The sequence below is a fragment of the Carcharodon carcharias genome, chromosome 3 (assembly GCF_017639515.1).
Source record: "Carcharodon carcharias isolate sCarCar2 chromosome 3, sCarCar2.pri, whole genome shotgun sequence".
Lineage (NCBI taxonomy): Eukaryota > Metazoa > Chordata > Chondrichthyes > Lamniformes > Lamnidae > Carcharodon > Carcharodon carcharias.
Window position 1 is genome coordinate 199,006,625 of NC_054469.1, and position 19,473 is coordinate 199,026,097.

At 40.4% G+C, this 19,473-nt stretch overlaps 1 protein-coding gene across 1 annotated transcript in view; it reads left to right on the forward strand.

Annotated features, from left to right (window-relative positions):
* Nucleotides 1–19,473, forward strand: part of LOC121276541 (uncharacterized protein C7orf57 homolog) — a 148,408-nt gene that overhangs the window by 15,763 nt on the left and 113,172 nt on the right. The window contains exons 2-4 of the mRNA XM_041185077.1: nucleotides 900–1,094; nucleotides 10,185–10,287; nucleotides 18,134–18,284. Of these exons, the coding sequence (XP_041041011.1) occupies nucleotides 18,162–18,284 (123 nt within the window). The 5' untranslated portion in view covers nucleotides 900–1,094; nucleotides 10,185–10,287; nucleotides 18,134–18,161. The remainder of the gene's footprint in view (nucleotides 1–899; nucleotides 1,095–10,184; nucleotides 10,288–18,133; nucleotides 18,285–19,473) is intronic.

The following is a 19,473-nucleotide window of genomic DNA, read 5'->3' on the forward strand; positions in this document are numbered from 1 at the left end:
AATAAAGTACTTTGTAGTATAGTCACTGTTGTGCTGTAGGTAACCTGGCAACCAATTTGTGCACCACAAGAAACTACAAACAACAATAATGATAATGATCAGATAATCTATTTTAGTGATGTTGGTTCGGGGTAACCAATGGCCAGTACACCAGGGAGAACTCCCCTGTTGTTCTTCTAATAGTGCCATGGGATTGTTTACATCCACCTGACAGGGCAGATGGAGCCTTGATTTATCACCTCATCTGAAAGACAGCACCTCTTTTGGTGCAGCACTCGCTCAGTACTGCACTGGACTGTCATATGAATGTACGAATTAGGAACAGGAGTAGGCCATTTGGTTCCTTAAGCCCACTCCACCATTCAATAAGATCATGGCTGATCTAATTGTGGCCTCACCTCCATATTCTGCCTACCGCCAATGACCTTTGTCTCCCTTGTTAGTCAAGAATCTATCTACATCTGCCTTATTAAAAATATTCAATGACCCTGCCTCTGGGGAAGAGAGTTCCAAAGACTTATGACCCCCGAGAGAAAAAAATTCTTCTCACCTCCATCTTGAATGGGAGACCCTCTTATTTTTAAACTGTGCTCCCTAGTTCTGGACTCTTCCACAAGGGGAAACTGTCAAGTCCCCAACCTAGATTTTGTGTTCAACCTGGAGTGTGGCTTCAACTCACAGCTTTGCTGACTGAGAGGTGAGTGTGCTACCCACTGAGCCACAGCTGAGACAATATTAAGATTGTTTTAAAACATCACCAAAAGCACAAAAATAATTATTAGACTAACATTTTAAGAAAGATAATTTTCAAGTTATTTCAAATTTGTTTGTGAGCTATCTGGAGAAGATTTCTGACAAATACTGTGCTACAATGTTCTAACGTTCTTTGCTTTTTGTAGATTGGTTTTACCACATTCCTCAGAAACCAACCAAAACTGACAAAAGTCAAGTACAGCTTCCTCCAACTTCCCAGATCCCAGGCTTGAGTAAGCTTGCAGAACCTCACAAGGAGATCACCTTTGAGAGCCGTAGACTATGGATTAAGGACACAGACTCAAACTATGTAAAATTAGCCAAACAAGGAGGCCGGGCAGGTAAGAGGACAAGCATTTTACCTGATGCCAGACAGATAATGTAACTACAGACAAGAATTGTACTATATTTTCTTTTTATGACACCAATGTTGGAACTTTATGATAATTCCTAGATTCCCTCCATAGAATTTGGTGAAGAACCTTTGTGTGTCTTTTAAGTATGTGAATGATTGATAAGTGAAGTGCTAAATTTACCTTGTGAGACAAGGAGATCTTGATAATGAAATTTAGTAACCTGTAACCTCACCAGTTGTCACAACACCAGTTGTCCGGAATTCTTTTCAGAAGGCCCCACAACTCTCAGACTCACCACTCACGGCACTGCAACAGCCTTGGACCCATTGGATCGAGGCTGTAGATCAGTAAGGGTTGGACAGTGAGCCCAAAGTGCTCCTTAACTTTAGAAACACTTTTATCAGCGAGTGCCGAAGGGGGCATGGGATGTTTTTGTGCCGACTTAGTGCAGGCAGAGGCAGGCAAGAATAGCTCAGTCACTGACTGATGAGTCTGGAGTGCAAGAATAATTAACAAATTGGAGGTCATATGGCTGAGCAGGGAGGCCGAATGGTGGCTTCCAACTTCGCTGTGTTTCTGCCCCTGTCTGCCTGTTCTATATACTACTTACCCCAGGCTAGCTCTGATTACAGGTTTGTGTTTGTGTTTGGGGGGGGGGGGGGGGCGGCGGTGTTGGGGGAAGAGGGGCTAATTATTGTCTCTGTGTGGGGAGGGGATGATTATGGTGTGTGAGTGGGGAGAAAGACTGATTACTGCATGTGTGTTAAATTGGGGTCACATTAGAAAATAATTTGGGAAGCACTGGTGGAGAGGGTACAGAACTTGAGATAACTGCACATGTCTTCAAATGTATATCATGAATGTATTGGGATTTACAAGTCTTAAAGAACATTTATAAAGGATTGTATTGCTTAAATGTTGTCACGCTCACGCCATACAACTTATGATCGAAATATGAACTTATGAAACATAAACCCAAAATGGACACTTTGCTGTACAACAAAATGGAGTTGAAAACTTTTGCCAGTATAATGGAACTGCAAATCCCTGAGTTAATCTCCACATCTGGACAAGTCTTGAAGAGTTCTTTAAAATGCAAATGACCTTTCTGGACATATCTTTGAGAAGTCATCAAAAGGCAAGCAACCTTTTCTGGGATTAATGGCTGCACTTCTCCAACTAATTAAAAGACTGGTTTCACAATACTGTTTTCAGAACTTTTGTCTCCAAAGTTGAAATCCAGAAAATGGTGTGAAAAGTTCCATCTTATCAAAATGGTATGTGGTTGAATGATTCTCAAACTCCATTGTTCTTTTATAACGCCTAGGCCAACCTATGCCACTCCACCCACCCCCTATGGCCCCTCAAAACCTCTGTGCCAATCTATGCTCCTCTACCCATCCCCCGGCCTTTTATAGCCCCTGTGCCAACTTAATGCCAACTCATACTAAACCATGCCCCTCACCTACCACCCATTGCCTTGTCACCTGCCATGCCAGCTCACCCAGTATCCACCATGGGCAGACCTCAGGACCCATTCTGTCATTAAATAAAGTTCTTAAGTGTCTATTAGTGAATTCATTAGTAAAATCACTGCCATTGATAAAAACCCATTCATTACTTTTAACTTCCTTTAATCCCTTATAAAAACAAGCATTGGAATTCATGGTCTCACTTCAAAGAGTTTATAACTGCTTGGAGCTGTCAGGCACTCCACTGTGATAATGAAAAGTTGTAAAATCAATCATGGAACATTAATCCTGCAATGATTGCCCTCAGGTTTATGTCAACAGACAGAGTGAAATAGTAAGCACTGATTTTTGAACACTGCAGAGAATTTTGTTTCAAATATTTAAATGGCAGGAGTTTTAAGTGCCTTTCTCCTTTGATAGCTTTGTTGACAGTTCACTTTGCAAGTTCCTTTTAACAGCTCACTTAACAGCTTCTTTTGATAGCTCTCCAGAGAATTCCAATGAGTTTGTGCACTTTTTTATGCACAACCCTACTTTTAACAATCCCAAGGGGCAGCCTGAAGAGCATCTGACCTCTCCCAAAGGGGTCCCCGGACTATATCCAAAAGAGCATTTTACCTCTGCAAAAGGGTGCCCTACCTCTCCAAAGAGCTCTGGCAGCTTAGACCATCTCCTACCAGATCTAAAGTGCACAAGTCATGTTTTGGGCATTCCACTGAAGAAAATCAGATCAGCATGAGACAGGACAGCAACACTTTAACATGTGCAGTTGCCTCCATGAACCACAGAAGTGCGATCCATTCCCGTTCCCCTCCCCACCCCCGTGAAAATGATACGTGCCATGTTCTGTGTGGGGCTTCCAGATCCATACCGCCACCACTATTTTTGTAATGAGGGAGAGGCCCTCCATCTTTATGAAAATTCAGACCTAGGTTTCTGACAAAGAGGTTTAATAAGGCATATTCTTCTCAGACAGAAACAAAAGCATCTAGACCAGCAAAGGAAAAAGACCCTGGCTAAGAAACACCAGCAGGCGGAAACTCAGTTTGGCTTTGACCTCTCTACCTAAGGAACCATACCAGGGCTTCACTACAGCGCTTTGCTATTGCAGCTTGATTAGAGTGGAACAAGAGAAATCTGCTACTGCGAACACACAACAACAGTAAAGCCACCTTCCTAAACCTCCAGACTCTTTTCTTCATTAGGAAAAAAGATTACGGGCCTGCATCATTTCAAGTCTTCACCTTGGGGAAAAGAAGGTGTGAGGGAGAACTCCTGAAGCCCTAAAATCTGAATGCATGATACTTCTGTAACCACAATTTTTTCTTGAGTGTGTATATATTTGTCTGAGTGTGAGAGTGGGTGTCATCACATATTTTTTGGGTATTTTCTAATAAATATTTATCTTTTAAAATTTACAAGAAAACCTGTAATTTGTTTGTTGCTGACAGTCGCAGCACTCAGGGGTTAAAACATTTTTTTAAAAAAACATGCTGTCTTTGGTCAGTCAAGAGGTGGAAAAAAGGGGAACCATTCCTATTGTCTCTTCCCTGCCCATAACACTGTTGACAATTCTCAATTTGATTCTGGAACCCTGTGCATTAGTGCATTAGCCTATGTTTTCAAATGAATGGATTTGAAAACGGACACTTGCACTTTCATGTCTTAACACTAGTTTTGGCGTGCTTTATGTCTCAGGTACATATTTATATCTGGTTCACACACATGTGGTTAGGCATTCTAAAATTATTTTATAATCCAGAAAATTCCCAAATCCAGAAATGCCTTGATTTGGACTGGAGAGGTTAGAGCAGTGAATTTTCTAAATCTCAGAAGCATTGTAGTAGAAAGTAGACAGACAATGAACTATAGAAGTTTAAACATACATCTTGGGAAATTACTATAATAAATAGGTTCTCTTTTGTAATGTGCAAATTATATCTTTAATTTGAAGTTTGGTAAAACAGATTTCTGGATGTTTAAGAAAGAGGACCTAACTCTAATAGTTTAATTGCATGGCAGTTTCATGGTTAGCATCAATAAATTGTATGCATAATTTATTTGAACTTCAATTCATTGATGATTTTGAGAGGTAGTTTCTCTCAACTATTCAACTGAGCTCATCTGAACAGGAATCTGTTCTGAAAAGTCTCAGTGCCAAGGCAAAACAGCCTGAATTGCCTGCTAGAATTTTCATCCTCATGTACAGCACAAGTTAATCTATTTTGAACAGACACCATCAGTTGGTGAATTCTAGGAAAAAAATACAAAGATAAACCTAAAGTCTAAATTAAAATAAAGATTTGGCATTATTGTAGATAGGACCACAAGAATGTCTGTTATGACTTAGCATTTAGCATGGAGAAAAACATAATACAGTGCCATACCACCAATGTACGAGTGTAATACAACCACATGATTGTTTTTCAACCAGCAGGTGGCAGAATTGATCTGCCATAGTTGGGTTAATATTTTATTCCACAATGAATATAAAAGAGCACCTACTTGAAATGTAGAAGTTTGAGGCATAATTATTTACTTTTCTATCCTTTAAACAGTAATTATCCAAAATGCAGGGGTGAGGAAGGGTCATATCTAAACACCAAATACTTTACTGACAATGGCATATGATCCTAATTTCTGTGTCAAAGACGTGCTATAGTTCTTTCAGTCAATGAAGTCGCAGTGTCAGATGGAAGGGGAAATCTGGCCAGTCCAGTTCTTTCAGTATTCCATAGATGATCTTATTGAATTGGAGCAATTCAAATCCCAAGTTAGGTATCTGGATGACTTAAAAAATATTAATGTAGATTTTCAAAACCCTTGCTCTGACCAAGGTACTTACTTATTTAACTGTAAATGCAATTTGCAAGTGCATGTCCATGATTTTCTGACCTACCTTCATGATGGACTAGGTGCCTCACTGTGGGAGAAGTCATGGAAAATCAATCCTATTATGTCTGGGATGTTTATAATATTCTTCTGTAATTCCGAGGTTGTGTTTGGGAGAGCAGTGTTTAAATTTGGCTGCACTTTGCAACTAATAAAGCTGTATAATTAATCTGAAACTAAAATAATAGTAATGGAAATAATCCATGTAGGTTGATGCAGCAAGTAAGAATCTTTGATTCTTCAGTACAAGAATATCCTTCTTAACCCTTTATATATTTAAGTATAATTTCTGCATGAAAATCTCTCTCCCATGTATACACAGAGGCACAAAAACACAAATAGAATGAGATGTCGTTTATCTGAACAGTTTCAGAAACACCCCCAATCAGATAAGTGAACCATTTAGATGAGCGATCTTTATTAAATCAAGCGTGCTACTGTATTAAGTGGTATTAACTCAGCATAGAACCTGATATCCAGTATCATGATATAATATGGGATGCTGGGAGGTCCAGAAAGTTTAACTAACCAGTCAGTGTTTAGATACATGGATTTCTTCAGTATACATACAAGGATGTGGAATAACTGAAACATATTGCGATATTACAAGTTTGTAACAAAACCTGGGGTTCTGATGAAATAAAGGAAGAGAAAACACAGAGCAAGTAAAAGTCAGCCAATTGATTTTGTTCAGCTAGATGTCTGAAATGCATGCATGTCTAAATCCAGTTACTGAGGATTTGCCTCCCATCTGTTGACCTATTAGGAGTTATTTTGGTTAAAGGATGAAACAGGCGCTAAGTGGGTGCAGTACTACTAAGACACCTGTGTTTGAAATTCTAGTTTTAGCATGCAATTTTGGTGTAATTGCTGATTACCATAATTTGAACTTGCCTGGAGGTGCTAAAATGGACACCTGCAGGTTTAGCATTCAAGCACCAATTAAACACAACTTTTGTGGAACAACATGTATGGACTCCACTCACTCACTTCTTCTGAAGGTGTGGAGTGTGCTGGCTGACACATAGCAGCACATTTCAGGATGGCTCAAGGGCCGAGTTGGTGGAAACACTTGGACACAGCACTGGAGGTTCTGTGGAAGAGATCCAGAGAAGGGATGCCCTGTACCGCAAAGGGGAAAGAGCCTAGCACCTGAATTTTCATGGGGAGGGAGAAGGTCACCAGCTTAGTCAAAACCTGGCACCAACCATTTTTGCCACAGTTATTGGGGCAGGGTTGGGGGAAGGGGTGGGTTGGAGAATGAGGTTAGGTTGTAGTTTTCATGTCCGTGGTTCACAGAGGCAGCTGCACATTGAGTAGTGCAGCTCTCTTCAAACAGATCCAATTTTTATTAGTGAGATGCCCAAAACATGACTCATGGGCTTTAGACCTCTGAGGAAAAGGTCTAAAGCTGTCAGAGTTATTTGGAGAGGTAGGGTACCCTTTTGGATAGGTCCAGGTGCCCTTTGGGAGAGATCGGGTACTCTTTGGGAGAGGTAAGGTGCACTTTGGGAGAGGTCAAGTGCCCTTTGGGAGAGGTAAGGTGCCCTTTGGGAGGGATCAAGTGCCCTTTGGGATTGGTCCAGTGCCCTTTAGAATTGTTAGGATTAGACATGAATGTGTGTAAAAAGTGGATAAACTCAATTGGAATTAAAAAAAACTTTAGAACTAAAAAAAGTCTGCAGTTTTAAAAAAAGTGCTTGCTATTTCACTCTATCTGTTGACATAAGCCTGAGAGCTATCATTATAAGATTTGTGCTACATGACTGAATCCACAACTTATCATTATCAAAGTCGGGTGCCTGTCAGTTCACAGTGTGATTGATAGCTCCAAGTGATTATAGTCTTTAGCGTAGAACTATGAATACAAATGCTCATTTTTATAAAAGATTAAACACTTCGATGAAATGTTTGCTTTTACATGGGATTAAGTATTTGAAGGAATTTAAATGCGCTGAATGGGTTTTTATGAATGACAGTGTTTCTTTCAATAAAGTCTGCAATAGACATTTAGAACTCTATTTTATTTTATCTCAACATGGCTCCTGAGATCTGCCCATGTTGAATACTGGGTGAGTTGGCATGGAGGATGAAAGGGCAAAGGGTAATGGCCTTGGGGGGCATGGGTTGGCATGAGTTGGCTTAAGTTAGCATAGGGGCTATAAAGGACCATGGGGTGTGGGTAGAGGGGCATAGGTTGGCATGGAGGGTAAGAGGGACCATGGGGTGGGTGAGGGGCATGAGGTGGCATGAATTGACACGGATGGGGCATGGGGAGTGTCTGGGTGGTGAAGGGGTTGAAGGCTGCTTTTTGTTTTCTTGTGTTTTTTACAGCTGGGACCAAATGCCGGAGCCTTTCATACAGCTGGCCTTGGCACCTGGCGGACCCTGTGGCTGCCTCGGTACTGATTTTGGAGGCAGCAGGCCCAACTCTCATTAGCATCCACCTATCCAGAAGGAAACTCTGACCGTCTGGGGCACTTTTTCCTGAGTTGGATTTGCAGAGTCAGGACTTTCTCTGACTCTGTGTTCCTGACTCAGGAGTAAAAATCCAGGCCCACCTGTCTCCCTTTCCTTCAGCAGCTAGTTCTGCTCTCCCCGGCCTAATATTCTCCTCCTAATCCTCCTGCAGACCAAAGGATATCCTAGCTTAATACATGTGACCAAGTACTTCCTTTCTCGTGGTGACTGCTGTAAGGTGTCCTATAACACAGCACTTACTCCTTTTCGGTGAAATCTTCAGAGAATTTCTGCAGTAAATGTTCGTAAAAAGTTCTGGACAAAGTGTCCCAGAAAATCTCCAGATGTGTTTCAAAAAGTTCTCTTCAAATCTCTGCAGCAAGTGAACGGTAGCACTCAAAGTCTTTTGCAAGGACTTGTTTACTCCCAATCAGCTGGTCGCTGTTAAGAGAGGGTGTTTAGCCAAGCATTGGCCAAGCCAACTACCAAAATTCTGTGCAGCCTCTTAACGAGTGCTAACAGCAATTTCAGTGGTAATCAGTCCCTTAATGATCATCCAGACAGCATTACTACTGCAAGCTTCAACTCCTTCACCAAGATGGCATTGTGCGATAAATGTGGATAATCCCACATTTCACTTAAGACTCCATTTTGAAGGTTCTTTAGTGCTTAAAGCATCTCGAAAAAATCACCCCATTATGTTTGTTCCCAATATGGACTGCAGACACTATCTGGATACATGCTACTTGCCTGAGTCCAGAGAACTTAGACAAACATTGACAGAATCAAGGCTTCAGGTGCACCAGGGGTGTGCAGGGACACTTTTAGAGTTTATTCAATTGAAAATGAGCAGCTTACCAGAGTTGCTACCCACTGCCTTTTCCAATTCATTCATTTTTTCGTGTGCTCTCTGCCCAAAGTTAAATTCTTAGTTTATTGTCTGCTGATACTTCATTCTGTGCCGTTTTCTTGGCAGTTTTTGTCAGTGATGGTTTGACATTGCTTTCCATTCTCAGGGGCAGGATGAGGAAGCAGGCCCAAGTCTACCTCAGCTGGAATAGGAATCAAAGCCATGCTGTTGGCACTATTCTGAACTACATGCCAGCCATATAGCCAACTGAATAAACTGCACCCTCTCCCCCCGACCCTTTCCCAGTTAGAACTCCCTATCCCCTGGGGCCTTGTCATGCAGGGTTTTCTTGGGCCACATACGTAGAATCGAGACTCCACAGTGGCAGATCTGCCTCTTCAGGTTCCATTACTGAGTCACACCAGAAGGTCAATTATTAAAAGGACCTACCTGGCTCAAATCTGTTACTAAATCTGACAGAGAGGTTTGATATGATTCCAAGCTCTGTCACCAGGTTTGTCACTTTGAAGCCACTCACCATACCTCCCTTCAAAGAGCATATTAATTTTACTGATTGGGCCTTCACCTAAAGCAGGCTTAAGCCTATTGAAAGAAAGAAAAAAATAATTCCCTGCACTTATTTAATACTGTTCCTGACTTCAGGGCATCCAAGTGCTTTACAGCTAGTGAAGTACTTTTTTTCAGGTGTAGTCACTATTCTAATGTAGACAACCATGCTAATGAGGCAGGAGGGAAAATTCTCAGCCTCCTGTCTCATATATCTGACATTTCACTATGATCTCCAATGGGGTGCAGTGCCAGGCAAAAGTCAGGCAAGTAAGGATAATTTAATTTCCAATACCACTCCAAATATTTTGTCATAGTCAGGGCCTTTTGACCACTGATCTCTCTATTAGCAGTCAGAAGGCCTTGATCTTGGAAGACTAACACATAGCTGCCATCTCCTCGGCTTGTAGCTGCATGTGATTGCCAACCTCTTTCAATGGCACCAGGTCCTGTCAAGGAGCAACCTGATGTTAGATGTGCCGCATGTCATTTTAATAGCTGAAAAAGAAAGTTCTGGTGTTCCTGGGCTTAAACAGAGTGAAATATTAGATAGCGAAAAGAGAAACATCAAGCAGGAAGAACACCTACTCAATCTTCTTTCTGTTAGTTTAATGGATGAAAAATTCAGCATGTTTCTTTACAGATGTATAGCTCTTTCCAGCTAATTTTCCTGTAATCACTGTGTTCAGATGATCCAATATGCCTAAGTGTACAATCCAGATTTTGATTTGTTGTCGAAGAACATTTCTGATGTTAAGTAGTGTTCTCATTTTTTATTTAATTGTTTGGTCTTCAAACAAACTAAAAGTCTTTTTTATTCTCACAAATGACTAGATTTGCTGAAGCATCATTCCCCTCCTCCAAGGAAGTCACCCCCAGTTCCCTGCTCACAACCAGAATGGTTTGTGCATGCACCACCATCTTCCAAAAACAAGGAGTAAGTATATGTATTTTTCTGTGTACAATCTTTGATATTGAATTGTGAATTCAGAAACATTAGCATCGTTTGGATAGAAAGAAAGGTTAAAGTCTAATATTTGGATAAATATTGTGTTAATATTAACTGCTTTATTTCAGACAGTTATGTGAAAAAGTACAATTTTTAATAAACGCACGTTCAGAAGAATGACAACATAGCAGTCATTCTAGGCTGCTCTTGCACAACTTATTGTGGCAGTGGCAATTAGCAAGGTTACGCCTTTATCTTTTCTTTGTGGAAGAGGGAAATCTCAAAGAAGAAAATTAACAGATAAAAAACACGAGGACTAGGAAAGAGCAATTAACAGCTAAAAAGGAGTTACTTATTGAAAATGTGAAATTTAAATCATAAAATGTTGGAAATATGCAGCAGGTGCATCAGGATTTTAAAGAAAAAGCCAATGCAATTATCCTGGTAGAGATGCTTATGTAGGTTTTCCACTCAATGATGCTTGATTAACAGACATAAAGTGGGTGTAACTGATTGGAAAAATGGGAACACATCTGCTGCTACAGACTTTCTCCTATTTAGTCTCCAATCCAATTTTATACTAATATCAGAAACAGACAGCAGTTGGTAGTTGATTCTATTAAAATTAGCCCTCAATCACATTATTTTGCAATTTCCGGTGTTTACAGCAGCGTGATATTTAAGCATCTACCCACCCATATGAAGTGGACATCCTGGGCTGTTAGGGTGCTTTGTTCATAAAGTATGTGAAGAAAATAATAGCACAAAGGAGTGACAATTTTGTAGGACCAGATGGCTTTTAGAGGAAGTAGATAATAACATTGCCAATATTCTAACTATATTCTTTCAAGGTTTTCTGGATTCAGGAACTGTTCCTTTGGGTTGCACATGCCATTCTGCTGTTTAAGGAGGTTTAAGAGATATAAATTATAGAATTATATACCAGTTAGCCTAACATCTATTGACTGGAAATTATTAGAGGCTGTAATTACGGATACAGTGACTGAATTCTGAAAATTTCCAGCTGATCAGAGAGAACCAGCATGGATTAGTAAGTAAATGGTAGGCAATTCTTGATGAACATGATTGAATATTTTGAAGAGGTGACTAAAGTCGTGAACAGAAGAATGTCTTTGGACTTTATTTATATAGACTTCCAGAAGACATTCAATGAAGGCCCTCATTAGTGAATATCCAAAAGTGGTGATAATGGAGGTCTGACTTAAAAAAGGACTGGGCTGGGTATTAAATATTCTTGGATAGAAAATGTTCAGGAAAGATAGGGAAGGGAAGAATGGAGGAGTGATGGCAGAGTTGATTAAGCGAAGATTACAGTGCTGGAGAAAGAGGATGTCCTAGAAGAGTCAGTGACATAATCTATTTGGTTAGAGTTAAGAAACAACTGAGGTACCATTATACATTACTGGGTGTATTCTATAAGCCACCAAGCAGTGAAAAAGATATAAAAAATCAAATTTGCAAGGAAATTACATAGAGGTGCAAAAATTATAGACTGGGTATCATTAATTATTTTAATATGGACATGGATCTTAATAGTGTAAAGGGAAGAGGGGGGAAGAATTTATGAAGTGAGAATTATGTTTCTGGCCCAACGAACAAGGAGGCATTATTGGATCTGGTTCTGGGAACTGAAGTGTGTCAAGTGGACCATGTGTCAGTTTGAGAATATTTAGAGAACAATGATCATGGTTTCATAGTATCATAAGATTTAGCATAGCTTTGGGAAAGGAGCAATGTAGTGTAAAAATGCTTAATTAGAGGAAGGCCAATTTCAATGGGGTAAGAACAGATCCAGCCCAGGTAAATTGGGATCAAAAATTAGCAGGCAAAAATGTAATGGAATGATAGGCTGCCTTTAAAAAGGGGATAGGTTGGGTACAGTCGAGTTCCATTTACACAAGAGGGAAAGGTTGGACAATCAAAGCCCGAGCCCCCTGGATGGCAAGAGAGATAGAAAGTGAGGTGAAGCAGAACAAGTGTGCATATGACAGGTGTCAGATTGATAATACAAGTGAAACCCAGGATGAATGTAGAAAGTTCAGAGGGGAAGTGAAAAAGGAAATAAGACAACAAGAGAATGTGTGAGAAGAGACTGGCAGTTAATATAAAAGAATTCAAAAGCCCACTATAGGCATATAAATAGTAAATGGGTAGTAAGAGAAGGGGTGAGGCTGATTAGGGACAAAAAAGGGAATAAATGCATGGATGAAGAGGGCATGGCTAAAGTACTAGGTGAATACTTTGCATTGGTCTTTACCAAGGAAGAAGATGCTGCCAAAATTGTAGTGAAAGAGGAGCTGGTTGATACAGGCTAAAAAATAATAAAGAGGAGGTATCAGAAAGGCTGGCTGTACCTAAATTTGAAAAGACTCCAGGACCGAATGAGATGCACCCAAGGATACTAAGCGAAGTAAAGATAGGAGTTGCCATGGGAATGGCCATGATCTTTCAATCCTCTTTAGATATGAGAGGACTGAGAGAGAGATTTTGAACAGATAAAGCATTTCAAAATTGGGCATCCATGAGGTGCTGTGGGGCATCAGCAGCAGCATAATTGAACACAACCACTATCTGTAACCTCATGGCCCAGCGTATCTGATTTGCCCAATCTATGTGCAGATTAAAGTCATCCTTGATTTTTTTTTGATTCTTTCACGGGATGTGGGCATCGCTGGCTAGGCCAGAATTTATTGCTCATTCCTAATTGCCCATGAGAAGGTAGTGGTGAGCTGTCTTCTTGAACTGTTGCAGTCCATGTGGTGTAGATACACCCACAGTGCTATTAGGGAGAGAGTTCCAGGATTTTGACCCAGTGACAATGAAGGAATGGCGATAAATTTCCAAGTCAGGATGGCATGTGTTTTGGTGGGGAACTTCCAAGTGGTGGTGTTCCCATGTGCTCTTGTCCTTCTAGGTGGTAACAGTCGTGGGTTAGTAACGTGCTGTCTAAGGAGGCTAGGTGAGTTCCTGCAGTGCATCTTGTAGGTGGTACACACTGCTGCCACTGTGTGTTGGTGGTGGAGGGAGTGAATGTTTGTAGATGGGGTGCCAGTCAAGTGGGCTGCTTTGTCTTGGATGGTGTCAAGCTTCTTGAGTGTTGTTGGAGCTGCACTCATCCAGCCAAGTGGAGACTGTTCCATCACACTTGGGCATTGTAAATGGTGGACAGGCTTTGGGGAGTCAGGAGGTGAGTTATTTGCTGCAGGACTTATAGCCTCTGACCTACTCTTGTAGCCACACTATTTATATGGCTAGTCCAGTTCAGTTTCTGGTCAATGGTAACCCCCAGGATATTGATAGTGGGGGATTTAATGATGATAATGACATTGAATGTAACATCTTTATTTAAAAAAAGGAGGGAGACAGGAAGCAGGAAACTACAGGCAAGTCATAGGGAAATTGCTAGAATCCATTATCAAGGAGGTTATAACAGGATACTTAGAAAATCATAATTTGATCAGGCAGAGTCGACATGGATTTGTGATAGGGAAATCATGTTTAATTAATTTATTAGAGGTTTTTGAAGAAGTAACAAGCCAGGTGGATAAAGGGGAACCGGTAGATATGTTTTTTTTTATTCGTTCCTGGGATATGGGTGTTGCTAGCTAGGCCAGCATTTACTGCCCACTCCTAATTGCCCTTCTTCACAGGGCAGTTGAGTCAACCACATTGCTGTGGGTCTGGAGTCACATGTCGGCCAGACCAGGTAAGGGTGGCAGATTTAAAATGATATATTTCCACTAAAGTGAACCAGATGGGTTTTTACAACAATCGGCAATGATTTTGTGGTCAACATCAGACTTTTAATTCCAGATTTTTATTGAATTCAAATTTCACTATCTGTGGGATTCAAACCCAGGTCCCCAGAACATTACCCTGAGTCTCTGGATTACTAGTCCAGTGACAATACCACTACGCCACCACCTCCTCATGGTATACTTGGATTTCCAGAAGGCATTTGATAAAGTGTCACAACAAAGGTTACTATACAAGATAAGAGGACATGCTGCAGGGAGAAACACATTAACATAGATAAAGGATTGGTTAGCTAACAGGAAGCAGAGAATGGGTCTTTTTTGGGTTGGCAAGCTGTAACTAGTGGAGTGTCACAGGGATCAGTGTTGGGGCCTCAATTATTTACAATCTTTATCAATGATTTGTGTTGAAGGGACCGAATGTCTGGTAGCTAAATTTTCCAATGACACCAAAATAGGTAGGAAAGTATGTTGGCCATGGGAGGTAGAGAATCTGCAAATGGATATAGACAGGTTAAGTGAGTAGGCAAAAATGTGGTAGATGGAGTATGATGTGGGAAAATCTGAATGTGTCCACTTTGGGAAGAAGAATAGAAAAGCAGTATAGTATTTAAATGGAGAGAGACTGCAGAAGTTGGTTGTACAGAGGGACCTTCCTGGTACATGAAGCTCAAAAAAAGTAAAATGCAGGTACCGCAAGTGATTGGGAAGGCAAATGAAATATTGGCATTTATTGTAAGGGGAATGGAATATTAAAGTAGGGGAGTTTTACTGAAGCTGTACAGGGCATTGGTGAGACCACATTTGGTGTACTGTGTGCAGCTTTGATCTCCATATTTGATAAAAGATATAATTGCATTAGAAGCAGTTCAGAGAAGGTTCTCTCAACTCATTCCTGGGATGAAGGGCTTATTCTATGAAGAAAGATTTAACAGGTTGGGCCTATACCCATTGGAGTTTAGAAGAATGCGAGGTGATATTATTAAAACATATAAGATCCTGAGGGGCTTTAATAGGGTAGATACTGGGAGGACTAGAACCAGGGGACACAGTTTAAGAATAAAAGGTTCAACTTTTAAGACAGAGATGAGGAGAAATGTATTCTCACAAAGGGTCATTAGTATGCAGAATTCTCTTCCCCAGAAAGCAGTGGAGTATGGGTCATTGAATTTATTCAAGGCAGAGTTAGACAGATTTTTGATAGACAGGCAAGTCAAGGGTGATTGGGGTGGGGTGGGGTGGGGGGGGGGTTGGCAGATGAAAAAGTGGAGTTGATACCACAACCAGAACAGCCATGATCTTATTGAATGGTGGAGCAGGCTTGAAGAGCTTAATCCTGTTCCTAACTCTTATGTTCCTATGACTGAAGATTGGCATATGTTACAGCTTTGTTCAAACCAAGGGTGGAAGGATAAACATAGCAGCTAATGACCAGTAAGTTTAACCAGAGTGGAAAATGGTAGTGAGGAGTGAAAATCCAAGACATCATGGGCCAAATGGTCTCCTTCTTTGCTGTAACCAATGTATGATTCTATGATCAGAAACTGTTAGCTAAAGCTGAAGCTTACGGAATTCAGGGCAACTTATTGCCATGGTTGGGAAATCGAGCAAGTGACAAGACAAAGAGAGGAGAGATAATGGGCAGTTACTCAAATTGGCAGGATGTGACCTGTGATATCCCGTAGGGATCTGTATTGGTATCTGATTCACCATATTTATTAACAACTTTGATGACTGGATAGCAAGCCACACATCCAAGGTTGCTGATGACACAAAGATAAGCGGTAAGCGGTATTGTCAGCAGTGAAGATGGGATGTAAAACTACAAAGAGATATTGATATATTAAGTAAATGGACAAAAGTGTCATAAATGGATTTCAATGTAGGCATGTGACCAAAGTCATCCACTTTGGACATAAAAGGGTAGATCAGAGTACTTTGTAAATTGTGAAACAGTGGAGGTCCGGAGAGTCTTAGAGACCCATATACATCGATCATTAAGGTGTCATGAGAAGTAAAGCAAATTGGAATGCTGGCATTTATACCGAAGTCTAGAATACCAGGGGGTAGAAGATATACAGTTAGTCTTAAGGTGGTGGTTGCCTTCTTGAAAATCGCTACTTTAAGTGAAACCCCTTCAAGTGAAGAATGGTTTCCCATAGAAGTCAATGTTAAAGCCAGAGGTAGGTTCCTGAGGACAATTTTTGCCAGAAAAGTCAATGTAAAAATTGAAACACTGTACCATATATGTGCAGAGCTGTGCATTCCTAGCTGAAATAACTTGCAAAGTAAAATAAATCACTTAACAGAAATACTATATAAATTTAAACACAGATACTGTACAGTACAGTACAGAGTGGTATTGCTGTACAGTAAAGAATTCTTTTTAAAACTGAAGTTGACAGCATATCCTCAGGTACGTACTATACAAACAGCAGAGAAATTTGAAAAATAGAGTTTACACTACCGTACAGTATCTGCACTGTACAGCAGAGAATTCTTCCCAAAAACAAAATCCACAAAGTTCCTCAACTGATACAGGGTACAGTTAAAAAAAAGTTTAAAAATGAATTTTAGTTTAGTAAAAATGCAGCAAAAAAAGATGTTCCCCGAATGTACAGTAAGGACAAAATGGCACCAAGACAATCAGAAGCGAGACTCTGTTCACAGAATCATTGGGCCTGGTTGCTCAATTACATTATCACGTTGGGCCCTTGTTGGTGTCATCACATTGCTTGCACCCGTTTAAATGGGAAGCGCTGCACTTTAAATGGAACACTGACATTTAAAAAAAGCCCTTTAAAATGAAACCACTTTAAAAGGGGACACTTAAAATGAGGAGTCCCTGTACTACAGCTATTCAAAGCCCTTATTAGACCATATCTGGAGTACAGTGGTCAGTTCTGGGCACCACGTTTTAGGAAGGATAAACTGGCTTTGTAGAGATGATATCTGGAACTCTAAGGGTGGAATTTTACGGCAGCAGAATTTTAGGTTCCCTCTGAAGCCAATGGAGTTTAGAATGGTTCACTCCATTTTATGGCCCTGTCCCCGCTGTGAATAGGCCATAAAATTCCAGCCTAAGAGTTAAGCTTTGATGAAAGGTTACACAGCTAGACTTATACTTTCTGGAATTTAGATGGTTAACAGGTAATTTAAATGAAGTGTTCAAGATAATAAGGGGAACTGAAAGGTTAGATGGAAACTATTTTGACAAGTTGGAGACTAGGGGTCATAACCTAAAGAAAGCTAGATCTTTCGGAAGTGAAATTAAAGAACAGTTTTACATGTACAGTTGATGCTAAGTCAATTGTTATTTTAAATCTGAAACTGATAGAAAGTTATTTTTCCCATTGTGTCTCTGTATCCATCTAGTTCCATCGCTCTGCCTTTTTGAGATGCTAATTAAAAGTTTTATTTTTTAAAAATATTTTCCCATTTCTTCTTAAAAGCTGTTATAGATTTCATTTCCACCACTCTTTATTTATTGGAATAATCCATATCCTAATGACCCTCTGCATAAAAAACTCTCCTAATCTCTTTTTCTCTTGATGATAATCTTAAATTTATGCTCTGTTACTAACTCATTGACCAATGGAAATAGCTTCTCCTTATTTATATTCAAAACTGAAGCCTCTCATTCCAGACATCATTTTAGTGAATTACTTCTGTAACCTCTTCACAATTTTTCTATAATTTTTCTGAAAGTACGGGCTCAAAAGCAATGATTTGTATAGGCTCACATTACCACTTTGCTTTTTATTCTGTACCCTCATTTATAAAGACTAGGATCTCAAACTTTTTTTTATCAGCTTGTCTTCCTTTTAAAGATGTTTCTTAACGCTGATGAACAAAATTATTATCACTCATTGCACACTTAGAATTTGTGATTGCTTTAAAATACAGAGCAAATTTAAGCTACAGTATTTGGTGTCAATGCTAAAGTAGTATTGTTAAACAGAGCAGATGTTTGTCAAAATATATAGGAATGAATATAATATAATGCATCCATTTCAAAAGCAGCAGCATTAACAAATTGAATGCCACTTTACTTACAGTGTTCCTAAATGGTATTTGCCAGAGTACATGGTTCATGAGGAGTTCACACCCAGCACGTCTGATAGTAAGCCTAGAAAATTACTTCATGATCCTGATAAGATTGCTTTGGAGAAGGAGGTAGAAGACAATGAGAAGGAAAATAAAGTAAAGGTAATCTATTAATTAGCAGGCATACTAATTTTAATATAATATACTTTCCTACTGCTTATATCAATAACAATTGAGAAGATGGTAAATGTCTCAAGTCTCCCAAACTCTGATGATCTAGGGATGTAAACTGTTGAGTGGTTTATTTATTCTAATTACTATGGATGGTGGGACAGAATGTACTGTTCTCATTTTTGAACATTTGGGATCTTAGCACGCTAATCTGACCCGACATTGATAGTTTACTGCTGATATGAGTCTGATTAAAGAAACTTAACCGTCCAACTTCCATAAGTTCATAAAAACTTGAAGTAATATGCGCTAAATGGCTGATTGCAAATATGATCTACCTCTCAAAGATACCTTCATTGATGTGTTTTCTTTTCACCATTCATGCAGATTTGTTTTTCAAAGGTAGGAACAATACACTGGGGTAATTTTAACCTAACCCACTTGGCAGCAAACTGACGGGATCATATCAGCTGCCTGGTTTGCACCCCACCCCATTTTATTCTCCATTGGATCTAGTGGGGAGTAAAATAAGGTGGGGTATAAATAACTTTGCTCAGAGGTGAAAATTTGTTTTCTCACTTATAGGACTGAATTTTTGGATGAGCTGGGAGTCCCGTACTGGGGTCAAAAACGGGAGATGACTCCACTCTGGCGGGCAGCAGGATGCTGGGGAGGCATTTTGTTGTAATGGCCAATTAACAGGCTGCTGCCGAGGTTGCCATCCAGTTGAGGATGACAGCGCACCTCCCAGTGCTGCCAGCCCAATCACTAGTGGTTGCAGGTGCTGATGTTGGATCATCAGGAGAAGGGCTCCTCAATGACAAGGTGCTCATGAAGACAGGTGAGATTTTTTAGGGGATTTCGGGGCGGGGGAGAGGGCCCTCTGTGGTTCATATAGTACCTATCAAAAAAGGGTCCCCCTTCTCCCCTCCCCACCTTCTACCCTCCACTTCTCTTCCCCCCTCCACTCCTCCCCCCCCCCCCCCGCCCCCCCCCCCCACCATCGACCACTGGGAAACTACTGGGAGGCTGCCAGGATTTATCTGGTGGTCTCCTCTCACAGCAGTGGGCTGTACTGACATGGGCAAGGTGCCTTTGGGGGTGGGTAGGTGTCCCTTAAATGGTCAATTAATTACTGCAATTGGCCGTCCAGTGGTCGGCCATGTGTCTAAGGTTCCTG